An 11,497-nucleotide genomic window follows, 5' to 3' on the forward strand; every position below is an offset into this window, starting at 1 on the left:
CTGTGGTCTATGCTCCCTTAAGGCATTCAGTTAAATTCATTTTGCCAATTTGTTAAATTCATTCCCATTTAGCAAATAGACTTAAGATTGTTATTTTCATTAAATCCATGGGCTTAAGCTTGGACAAAATTAGATCTCTCCTAATACTTCTCCAATTCAGTCTTTTTCATCTTACACTGGTATTGTGGGGTTTAGCAGCTCATACAATGAGCTGAGGAGCAAAGGTCACTCAGTACAGTACTCCTAGCAGCGCTGGAAACTGAGGTGAGAGAGCTATATACTGACAGTGTCTGTGGTCCTGGCACAGCAGGGCTTGTTTAGCATGCTCTTCCCTTTGAACTTCCAATGCATTTGATTATGACCTGTCTTTCCAGCCTGCATTTTGGTCTTCCACATGACTTCTTTTAATGTTTACCTGCTGTCATCTGCTGAAGCCATCCATGCCCAAGCTCTTCACTGTACATCAGAGAGATCTTGCATGTAAGAAGTCACTGACATTAGCCATCATTGTGTATTACATTGTGTATTTGGGTGACATAGTCTAGTGTGAGGCATACCTATGGCAGGGGGGTTGGAACCAGGTATCTTAATGTCCTTTCCAACCCTAACTATTCTAATTCTATATATTTACATCCACACATAACCTTAAAATTTCTTGGTTTATATTAACTTTATAAACAATATTTTTCTCTGTTTTATTTGCAATAGTCACACTTTTGTTATTTGACACCATTTGCCAAAAGTAGTTACTTAAAGCTTATGCCTGCTCTAGCATTTCCTGGTTTTAGCCTGATGTAGCCCAGCTTGATTTCAAGGGTGTTACTCTTAGCTTATAGTAGTCAGTGCAGGATCAAATACATGACATTCAGAGAGACCACAGTCCTGCAGACATGTTTTTTCCTGCTTTCTGAGGCAAACCTGGCAGGGCAGTTTTGCTGTTGAGATTGTGGTAGAGGCAGAATTTAGCCAGGAACAGTTAGACTTATCCCTATGGGTGTGTATCCACCTCTCCACCCGTGTTTTAGCCATATATACATTTTATCATATCTGCTTGTCACTGTGTAATCATATTAACACCATTTCCCATAAACAGTAGATGGGCACTGAGATATGTCCACAAGTCTTTCTACACTCCTGTAAAAGGGCTTTTTAACGCCTTATGAACACTTTTTTTTTTAGCTAAAAGAACACTTCCAAGCTACTCACATGTGCAAGAAGTGCTTTTATTTTTGCTTTAAGTGAAAGCCATTAAGGTCTGTAAGAAGTTGAGTAGAAAACTGTGCTCTACCTTTCAGCAGGCACGAAAACCAGCTGGTGTTCATGGCTCAAAGGTCCCACAGTTTGTAATCTTGCAGGGTACTTTAGGACTTTCATTATCAGTAGGTACGGCTTCCAGTCTCTGGAGGACCTCTGTGCCCTCGATCAGTTGCCTACAGGAGGGGGAAAGTGCACTTATGATCTGTCTCCATCTGGAGCCAGATCTGCAGCTTCTGGCTTGTGCAGGGCTATAACATACCCCAGGCACTGGTTTCCTATTGACAGGCTGCACTCGCTCTGATCTTTAAAAAGTTGGTCTTTGCAATGGAGTTGCAAATGCCATCGCTTCTTGATTAAATAGCCTCTAGTTGTTATTTTAGGAGAGATGAAAATACTGTAGCTTTGTGCAGCTGCATTTATTTAAACAAGTAAGTGTTGTACCATGTGACCCAGCTACAAATGGCCATTACTCTTGAGGAGAAAGAAGTCAGGAGATGCTGTCGAAAGTGATGGTATTAAAAGTGACTCCCTTAGAAGTATCTTTTGTTTTCTTTCTTCACAGCACCAATCTGAATCCTGAAAACAGTCCAAAATTTTGGTCTTTACAGTTTTGAGCCTGTCCTGCTCCCCAGTGTGGGAGCATGAGCTGTGCCTTGTGCAGGTACCATTGCAGCAATGGATGCCAGCAGTGCTCCTGAAAGCTTTATACCATATCCTACCCCAGCCCAGCCTAGTCAGCACAGTGGTACTACGTGGGGAGGACACTGCAGGTGGCCCTTGCCCAAATGGGGACATCAGAAGGGTTGAGCAGAGCAGAGCCGGAAAGTGCCAGGCTGTGCTGGTGTGCTGTGGCTACTTTTTGCTCCTTCAGGATTAAACTCCCACTCAGATTTAGGAGGGCCTGGATATAGGATCACAGATCCTGCACATTTCAAATTACACAGAGCTGGTAGCAGGGCAGAAACTTGATGTGAATGCCAATGGTTATAAATATGTCCAGCCAGTAATCGCTTTTGGGTTGTCTCTGTAGGTTAGACAGTTATACTTTTTACTTCCTTTAAAAATCTTTGCTGTGGTTACAGTCCGTGATGTGGTTAACATGGAAACTGCACTGCAAATTCCTCTCTATGGTAATACATATATATTTTGCTCCCTTACATCAAGCAAACTGCCCAGAGCAATAATCTTCCTTATTACATTATTGAACAATTAAAAACCTTAATAAGGCCAGCCATATACATTAACCTACTGAGAACAAACTCCCAGCATGCATTCAGTAAAATAAACTGTTTCAGCTTATGAGGGCAGAACAGAGCCTGAGGCTTTGTTCAGTACCCCCTGTCCATCAGGGCCCACCTTCAGCTGACACCAACCTATGCAGCCACAGGTTTGCAGCCTTGGTTCAGAAGATGCCTAGCCTTAGCTTTGCCACTGGGTTTTCCAGCTCGAGAAAGCCAGGCCAGAATAGAGAAAGGAGGGATGAGTGTCACTAGGCACTTCAAATCTGACTTGTCTATCTTCCCTCTGGCCAGAGGCATCTGTGTGGCAGCTGCTGTAGGGATTTAATGGATACTTATTCTCAGGGCAACATCCCGCACAGTTCAGTAGTGTCAAGCTTATGTGTACCTACCCAAAAGCCACATATTTCTTGTCCAGGTAGGGAGATGGCTGGAAGGTGATGTAGAACTGCGAGGCATTGGTGTGACGGCCCTTGTTGGCCATCCCAAGGATCCCTCTTCCCTTGTGATGGACAGAGAAGCTTTCATCTAGGGAGAGAATTCAGGGATGAAAGGCTGCAACTGTGTTGCCCTTTTTGCTCCCATTCACTGTACAGCTGCCTTTTGCTAGCTCCTACAAGTTCCCTTTTCCTCCTTGCCCACTCTCTCTTTCCCTTCTCTTTTTCCCCAGAGGTCTCATCGAGTCTCATGCAAGCAAAGTCTGATTTGAATCAATGTCCTTCCTAGAAAGAGTTTTCCACAACTGTCTATTGCTTAAGCCAGTAAAGAAGCTAATGAAAAAATACCCATAAAGAAGCACTCTAGTGAGTATTAGAACCACAGCAACAATGTCTCTGGCTCCTCTTTGTCTATGATGCATTTCATCAGAGCAGCTCAGGGCACTTAGCACAGCATTTCCCCATAGCTACTTGGGATTATTCCCACTGTACAGATGAGGAAGGCGGGAGGCAGAGCAGATGCTCCAAGCACAGCCTCTGCTCTGCCTCCCCTCATGCTGCTGCCTGCAGTGAAGAGAACAAAGTCTCCTGTGAGCACAGACAGGGCTGTAAGGGCAGGACATGCAGGGGGGCAAGCAGTAGACTTCTTTAGCCAAATAAAATGACAGAGCTGAATGAATGGAGAGCAGATGTGTAGTGAAGGAGGCCAGGGTGGTCCCAGAGGAGAAGCTCTGTTCCAGGGGGAGGAGAGGAGGCAGATGATGGGAGCAAGAGCTGCAAGGAGGTGAAGAGGATCCTCTGTGCCAGCTGAGGAAGGACTGGTGAGGCTCTCAAGAGGTGTGACTGTGAAAGAACAGGCATTAGTTGTGCTTGGGTTTGGGGGATGATGGCAAGGACTTGCTTCCATCTTCTCCATGGAGGGGAACCTGGCTATATGAGGTGTGAAGCAGTGATTCCACTGATCCTGGCCTCCTCTGTCACTTGTTTCAGTCCTGATCACACCAAGCAGTCAGGAGCCCCACTGAGTTCTCAACAGACTTGAGACTGTAGAAACAGATCTTATAGTTCTCCTTTTTTTTAATTATTTTTAAAATTCTTTCTACCCTGTTTGAGAGCCACTTCTCAGAAACTGATTCATAAAAATGGCAATTAAGTTTTATCTGAATGGTTACTCCCTGACTGCTGCCCTGTGGTTTGCAAGATGATTTCAGCAGACTCATTTTGGAGCAGGATGCTTCATCCTATGGCATGATGCTCTAGTCCAAGTGATTTTCTGTAATCACCCCAGCCCGTTCTGCTCATTACAGTAAAATGCAGTTGTGTCTCATTAATTTCAGCAGGCGTTGGTTGCAGTGCCCGGCCACTTGCCAAGCACGGAGCCTCCCAGAACATTTGCGGCTGATAGCAGCATCTCTCAACCTTTGCAAGTATTGAAGATATTTCTGTTCTGCCCTCAGAGCAGAACAGTTTGCAGGAAGTACTGGGAAAGCAATCTTAGCCTTAGAATAAAAAGGTATACCCAAGGGAACACCTTTCTCCATGAAAAGCAACTTCTAGTTGAAAAGGGGGCAGGGAATAATTAGCAATTGTCTCCTTTAATACATCAACATGTGGAGTATGTGCAATATGGTAATAAAACTCTTCCAGGGACACTTTCAAAACTGACAGATTCCAAATTAAATCCACCTCAAAATTACTTAAACCATTTTGACCTATTGTCACCTTCCCACATGGCATGAGAGCATCTTTCCTGGGTAGCACAGAGAAAGCACAAGCCTGTAGGAAGAGGGTGGAGCTGGGAGCAGAACACTGCACATGGGGTTGGGGCTTCATGCCGCAGCCTGGGCAGCATGCAGGGCTGCAGCTGTCCTGTATGCAGAGGTACCTATGCACGCGCAAACTCATTTTCCTCCATGGATAATTTCTACCTGACCAGAAAGTGCAAAGAGTGTAAGATGTGCACTGTCACAAATCTGTCGGTTTGCACTGCTGGAAAAGCAATCCTTGGTGACATCCGTCATGCAAACAATTTAATGGCCAGTCCTGTTTTTTTCCAATATTGGCTTATGTTCTTTCTGAGGCATGTGTGTTCCAGGAGTCTGAGCTTGCTGCTGTTTCAGGAGCAGTAGCATCAAGGAAGTGATTTTCATCCCTTCCTCCCCACTCTAGGCAGCCCAGAGTATCAGTGCCTGAAGGGGCTGACAAGAAAGCTGGAGAGGGGCTTTTGACAAGGACAGGTCATGATAAGACAAATAATGATAAGGCTTTAAATTTAAAGAGGGTAGACTGCAATTAGATATTAGGAAACAGTTATTCCCTGTTAGGGTGGTGAGGCACTGGCACAGGTTGCCCAGAGAAGCTGTGGATACCCCATCCCTGGCAGTGTTCAAGGCCAGGTTGGATGAGGCTTTGAGCAACCTGGTCTAGTGGAAGGTGTTCCTGCCCATGGCAGGGGTTTGGAACAAGATGAGCTTTAAGGTCTTTTCCAACCCAAACCATTCTATGGCTCTATTATTTACTGCCTTAAATCCCCCAGACTGCCACTTCCAGCAGTTTTCCAGCACACCAGTGCTGAGACATAGCTGGGTGGCCCTCCTCCAGCTGGGTTTTGCTCTCTCCAGGGCCTTAGAGCGAGAGCAGCTTCCTCTTGTGATTGGGTTCTTCTGCATCTTGGGAAAGAAAGTTTTCAGCCACACGTGGCATTTCTGATCTCACTGTTGGCTGCTGCCCAGACTGCTCAAATGTAACATCATTTGCACCATTGGCAGTGGGAAAGCTTTTATATAAGGGAACATAAATCAGTTTCAAAAGTGCTTTAACTGTCATAAAACATCTTTATGGGTAGCATTTAATCTAAACAGAAGATCCCAAACATCTATGTCAATTATATGGATTGTTTTTCTTAAATATTGCAAGTTCTAATGTTCTTTTTTTCCTTTACATTTTATTACTTTATATCATTATGGGGAACATTTTTTTGTTAAATTTAGCTCATGTTTGTAATTTCATGACTCTCATGGTTTTATGAGATTCAGAAGCTTCTCCCCTTAAACCCACAGAGTCACTTAGCCTCTGGCAGTGATGCCTGTGGTGTGCCCAAGCCTGAAATGTTGCATGAAGTCTAGGAAATCTAGAGTGAAAGCTGACTTACTTCCATTACTTTAAATGCATTTAAGCGGGTGGTATTGGGTGCCTGGAGATCTGTAGCTAATCCATTTTTGCATTTCTACAGTCCTGCCCACGAAGGTGAGTATTCACAATCTGAAGTAGGCAGCAGGTAACCATCAGCCCTCATTTAGGCAGGGAGAAGGGGCTGGTGGAGCTGAGCCTCTGGCAGGGGACATGAGGGGAAGGGGACAAGGTTACAGAATCACAGAATCCCAAGGGTTGGAAGGGACCTCGAAAGATCATCTAGTCCAACCCACCTGCAAGAGCAGGGCAAACTAGAGTACATCACACAGGAACTTGTCCAGGCGGGCCTTGAATACAGACCAGTAAGTGTCCTCACTAAAGCAATCTGCTCTTGCTAATGCAAGCAGATAATAATTCTGACTGAAAAGCAAACCGGTTTGCTTTAGGGAGAATAAAGGAAATTCCAGGTTATTCTGTGAATAAAACCAGATCAAAAACCTGATTTTTGTGGAAATTTGCCCTTTGCGCAGTAAGATAGCTGAGGAAACATACCTTCAAAGGTGGGACCATAAATTGACTCTCCTTGGTCTCCCTTCCCACTGATGATGTCTGCAGGGTAGATAAAAGTAACCATCAGAGACCAGGTTTATCACAGGCATTACTGGGGGCTCTCAGTGAGCAGCTTGGCCAAGGTCAGAGGTGTGGGTTGTGCATCAGCCTAGGGGAAAACTGCCTCCATCTTTCTGTTTTACTACTGAAATTCCAGCAGACCTTTGGGGAAAGCTCTGCTTCCGCCGCAAGAGATGGTCTCTCTGTGGAGAACTGTTTCACTCAGCACATTTAATGTCTGCCCCTCTGAGACGTTCCAGCATCTCCTGCCAGGAGAGCTCTTACAGTGGCAGCACCAAGGAAGGGGCACCCTGGAAAAGCATATCTGCCATGGGGAATAGGGTTAGAAGAAGAAAGGATGAAAATGCAGCTGTGATGCTATGGTGAGTTAATTCCACTGACCTTTCTGAGAAAGGAGATTTGATAAGAGAGAAGATCCCATTGAACCAAACTTCTGATGAGTGAGGCACTGAAGAAACCTGATTCATCTGTTTTTTTTTTTCTTTTTTGAGAAGTCTGGATTTTTACTTTATTTAGACATTGTCTTATACCATCAGGTTATCATTAGTCCTCTACAGTAGCAAACTTGTAATTTTAGGTTGCTTTTATGGACTACATAGCAAACTCAGGTAAAAAGAAGTACAGGTAGGGAAGATGTATGATAGACCAAAGGGGTGTAATGAAGGAAATGCCATCTGATACACCTGTCTTGACTTCCCTGGGGATGTCAGTCAGGCAAGCTGCATGACCACCCTTTGGAGTGCCTTTCTCCTCAGCGCTACACTCCAGGCATAGCACTGGTTTTCAGACAACTCACAACAAGTATGCAAGGGCTCTGATGTTTCACTAAATGTCTTCATACACTAATCTCTCTATAAAACAAAGAATATGTTTTCCTGTTGATATTATTTTATGTTTCTCTAATTAGGAAACCAAAGAATTACCAAACTTAACCAAAAGGTCGTATAAAAACTCTTCTTGGAAGAAAGTTTTAATGTTCCCAATTAGTTTCCTAAAGTTTTTTTGAAAAGGTCTTGGATAAGCAAAAGAACATATTATTAGAACTTTTCCTACATTTAGAAAGTGAGATGTCTAAAAGAGAAAATGTTTTCTGGTTTCTATATCTATATTAGTGAAGAGATTAGCTTTGTCCTGGAGTTCAGTTGTGTCTCTGTGGATGAAGACTGTCATTCATCACCCCCTGGCTTGTGCTGTAGTTTGGTTTTACTTGGGACACCTGGAAACGCACCTCCTCCTTGGATCCACCCATTTTTCACTATGCGATGAAAAAGGGAGTTCTTGTAGGTGAGCTCTCGGCCGTCATAGCGAGACTTTGCTCCTCCAACGCACAGAGCCCGGAAGTTCTCACAGGTCCTGGGACATGCATCTGAAAAGAGCTGCAAGAAGATGAGAACATGTGTGAAATTCGTAACTGACAATGTGTGAAAGTCCTTGCTGACATCCACTGGCCAGATTTCTGTCCCACTGCTTTCAGCAGGTGAAATCGCTGTACTGGGTGGACTTGTTGCTTGCTTTTCCTTTTTTCCTTTCTTACATACCTCAAAGAGCAGCCTCCCGATGGGCTGTTCCTCAATGGCTATCTCCAGGTACACGAACACATGCTGTTTAAAGCATAAACACAACTGCAGTGAGGGAAAGGCCAGCTCTCTTTGCTGTGCTCACTTCCTAACGCAGGCCTGGGTCCAGCCACCCAGTGCAGATGATCTCAGAAAATGTCTGTGGGACTGTCAATGCACAACAGCATGCCTACTATTTTGTGTAAATAAAAAGTAGAGCATGTTTCACTTTGTTCTGGAAAGAAATAATCCTAACTGTATTAAAATGAGCTACTGGGCAGGGCCTGCTTCTTTATCTTGAATTTATTTACATGCCTGTCACAGCCCATACAATACAGGCAGAAAGAAATGAACCCACAGGATTACAAGCCACCATGCCAAAATTGACGCATCTGGCTATTCCCAGCCAGACTGGTATTCATTCTGGTATATATTTCTCTGCTTTCTATACCATGCAAGGGCTGGCAGCACTGTACCAAATCCCACCATGGCACTTCAGGAATTCTTGGCTGGGAAATTAGAGGTTTGGCTGTTGGGCTTTTGGTACCCAAGAATAATGGCACCCAAGAATTTTGGTATCCCAAGGGCTGGGTGGTTTGGGATTTTTGAGCAGCACACTTGCAGCATAGTCAGCATTGTGCTTTTGGCTGTTCAGCCCTGACACAGTTAATACTTGTCAAGCACCCCGGCTAGTGTTTGCCCTTCCTGGCTGCCAACAGTGCAGAGGCTCTGCTGTCCTCCCCACATGGGATGCTCCCCATCGGCATCTCCAGCCCCAGCTCTGCCCTCCCCCAGTCACAGGGCAGAAAACCAAAAGTCTACCACCTCTGTGCTTACTCTCCTTCCTCCCTGTGGTACATGCCCTTTCATCAGGCTTCTGCCACTTACAGACCTTGCACCCTTGTCATAAAACAGTGCTACTTGCCTGGGTGCTTTTCAGATGTTTGCTGTAGAAATCCTCAGCAATCGCTTGGTAAAGTGCCTCAGGCCTATGGTCAAGGTAGCGCCAATTATGGTAAGACCAGTCGAGCAGATCCTTCTCATCCCCCAGCAGCCGGCCATCAAGGAAGCACATCACCGAGGAGGTGTATCCCCACACCTCACCTCTCAGTTCCTGCATTTCAGTGGGACACCAAAGCCTCAGGGGATTCATTACACACTTGGTGAAGAAGCAATCAGTAATATTCAACACAGGTAACATGGCCTGTGGTACTTTTATGCATTTCTTACTTTTGAAACACCAAATCCCACCAACTGGAAGGGATTTGGCAGCAGCTTTTGGTGAAGTGTGATGACGTTGTGCTGTTAACATGCCCTAAAGATCTGGATCCTGATGCTACAGGACATTGTCATGGCAAGAGTTATCTGGGTGTCACACTGGGGACAGCTTACACTGAACAGGAAAAGGCCCTGGAGAGCCCCATCCTGCTTCAAGAGTCTCTGAGAATGTTAAATAAATTGGGGTAGAAAAGCTTACTTCTGACATCTGTGGATGGCACCAAGCAGCCCTGGGGAGAGAACTCGTGTCTGAAACAACCTGAGGACACAAAAGTTACCTTCTTTTTCTCCTGTAAATATTCATGCCATGCAAATTCTACTAAAGGCTGTATTACAGGATCTGCAAACTTGCTTGGAAACTTCAGCTTCAGAGCCTGTATTTTCAAGGTAAGGAAAAAATACTTGCTTACAAGCAGTTTAACACCCTCCCGCGCTCTATCCTATCACAGCTTGTATTCCCCATGTGAACTACAACCTAAGCCATGTTCTAATCCAGTTACTGCTCTGCACCCCTCACACCTCTAGCATAATTCCCAACACTTGCAGGAGTACACGCAAATCTTTCTGAATCCCTGCTTGTGGATGTGGTGTCTTGTTTTCCTGTGATGAACTGCTTCACAAGTATTACTGAAGTTACACTGGTAGTCCCCCTGCCCCTGCCCACCATGTGAGATGGTTGTAAGCAGCGAGATATTCAAAGATGCTGCTGAGCATCTTGTACTGCTTTTTTTGCATGTGTTTTTGCATGCATGGGGAGTCACAGCTCTCTTACTGCACCACGAGATTGGACCTAGGGCCTTAGGGTGAGCAAGTGGCTCAGTGAAGGCTCAAGGTGAATGCTTCCAGTCCCTTTTGCTTGTACCATTGCCTCAGGATCCCACCGCTATTTCAATGTGGGACATTCCTGTCCATCAGTTTAGCTTCATCTTCACGTGGGCTGTGGCGCACAAGTGCCACAAGCTGTGGCTTTAAGACAGCTGAGCAGGCCTTAAAAACAATAAAGGAAAGAAGTGACTTTCTATGCAGCTTACGATCCTTTTTGCTATTGTTGGGATGGTGGCTGGAAAAAAAATGAAGGGAGAAAAGCCAAGAGGCACACACCCCCTGCAGCTGTTGGCTTGTCTTGTCTTTAGGGCTTCTCTTTAGGGGAACAAGCCTGGCAGGTTACAGGCAGGGCAGGCACACAGGTCAGACTGTGAACCCCTCACTGGAGTGAGTGCAGTGCATTTGCTGCACAGCCAAGCTTCTCAGAAAAAGTCTGTGAACCCCCATTTTGCTTTCTCATTTGCACTGACAGAGCTGCATTACAGGACTACTGATAAGTAAGCTGCTCAGCAAGTGGGGCAGAGCCGTGATGTGCATGACATCTCACACAGCATTGCACTAGGACGTGTAGGAACAAGGAGGTGAGGCTGCTGCAGTAGACCCTTGCCTTAAGTCACGCTGAACCAGAAGCCCTTAAAGCCTCTGTGCCTGTGCCCGGCAGCAGACACCTGAAAGTTGCAGTATTTTCTTCAGAGCTGCTGCCGGGCACAGGCATTCTTCTGCTTATTTACTTCCAACCCCCACTGCTCCCTGCTGCTGCCAAAGCAGTGCTGGGGCTGAAGACCAAGCCTTACCTCTACTGTGCACTTGGCCACGTGGAAAGCTGTGTCCTGGAGCAGCCCCACCACTGTCACCAGCATCTGCTGTGGGCCCATGGCACCCTGGCCAGCGCAAGTCCAAATTCATCAACAAAACCTGGCTCCATGGCAACACTGGGCACCAAAACACACAACCTCCCCCCTGCATTTGTAAGCACTTCCCAAGCCTACTGTAAGCAGGTTTCAACCCTGAGAGAGGGTGGAAAATGCTCTGATTTCTGTTTTCCCATGAAGGAAGGAAAAAGAGGTTACAGAGTATGCATGTGGCAGAGCAGAGGACTGAAGGCAGCTCTCCAGAGCCCATGACAGGTGCTGTCAGTACGGGA

At 45.6% G+C, this 11,497-nt stretch overlaps 1 protein-coding gene across 1 annotated transcript; it reads right to left on the reverse strand.

Annotated features, from left to right (window-relative positions):
* Nucleotides 1-1,318: 1,318 nt before the first annotated feature.
* On the reverse strand, nt 1,319-11,228 carry PPIL6 (peptidylprolyl isomerase like 6). Its single transcript, XM_005154679.2, has 8 exons — nt 11,148-11,228; nt 9,807-9,902; nt 9,176-9,364; nt 8,233-8,295; nt 7,923-8,070; nt 6,617-6,673; nt 2,888-3,023; nt 1,319-1,430 (listed from the first exon to the last, which is right to left on the reverse strand). Exons 1-8 carry the CDS (start codon nt 11,226-11,228, stop codon nt 1,319-1,321), a joined length of 882 nt encoding a protein of 293 aa, XP_005154736.2.
* Nucleotides 11,229-11,497: the final 269 nt, after the last annotated feature.

Source organism: Melopsittacus undulatus, chromosome 3 (assembly GCF_012275295.1).
Source record: "Melopsittacus undulatus isolate bMelUnd1 chromosome 3, bMelUnd1.mat.Z, whole genome shotgun sequence".
Taxonomy (NCBI): domain Eukaryota; kingdom Metazoa; phylum Chordata; class Aves; order Psittaciformes; family Psittaculidae; genus Melopsittacus; species Melopsittacus undulatus.

Bases quoted from the DNA above. Each gene is read 5' to 3' on its own strand.
- PPIL6 (XM_005154679.2), bottom strand. From the start codon at position 11,228: ATGGGCCCACAGCAGATGCTGGTGACAGTGGTGGGGCTGCTCCAGGAC. The intron at 8,296-9,175 runs GCAAGTAGCACT...TGCTTTAAACAG, and splicing joins AACATCTGAAAAGCACCCAG to CATGTGTTCGTGTACCTGGA. The intron at 6,674-7,922 runs GTGCGTTTCCAG...TCTACCCTGCAG, and splicing joins TGGGTGGATCCAAGGAGGAG to ACATCATCAGTGGGAAGGGA.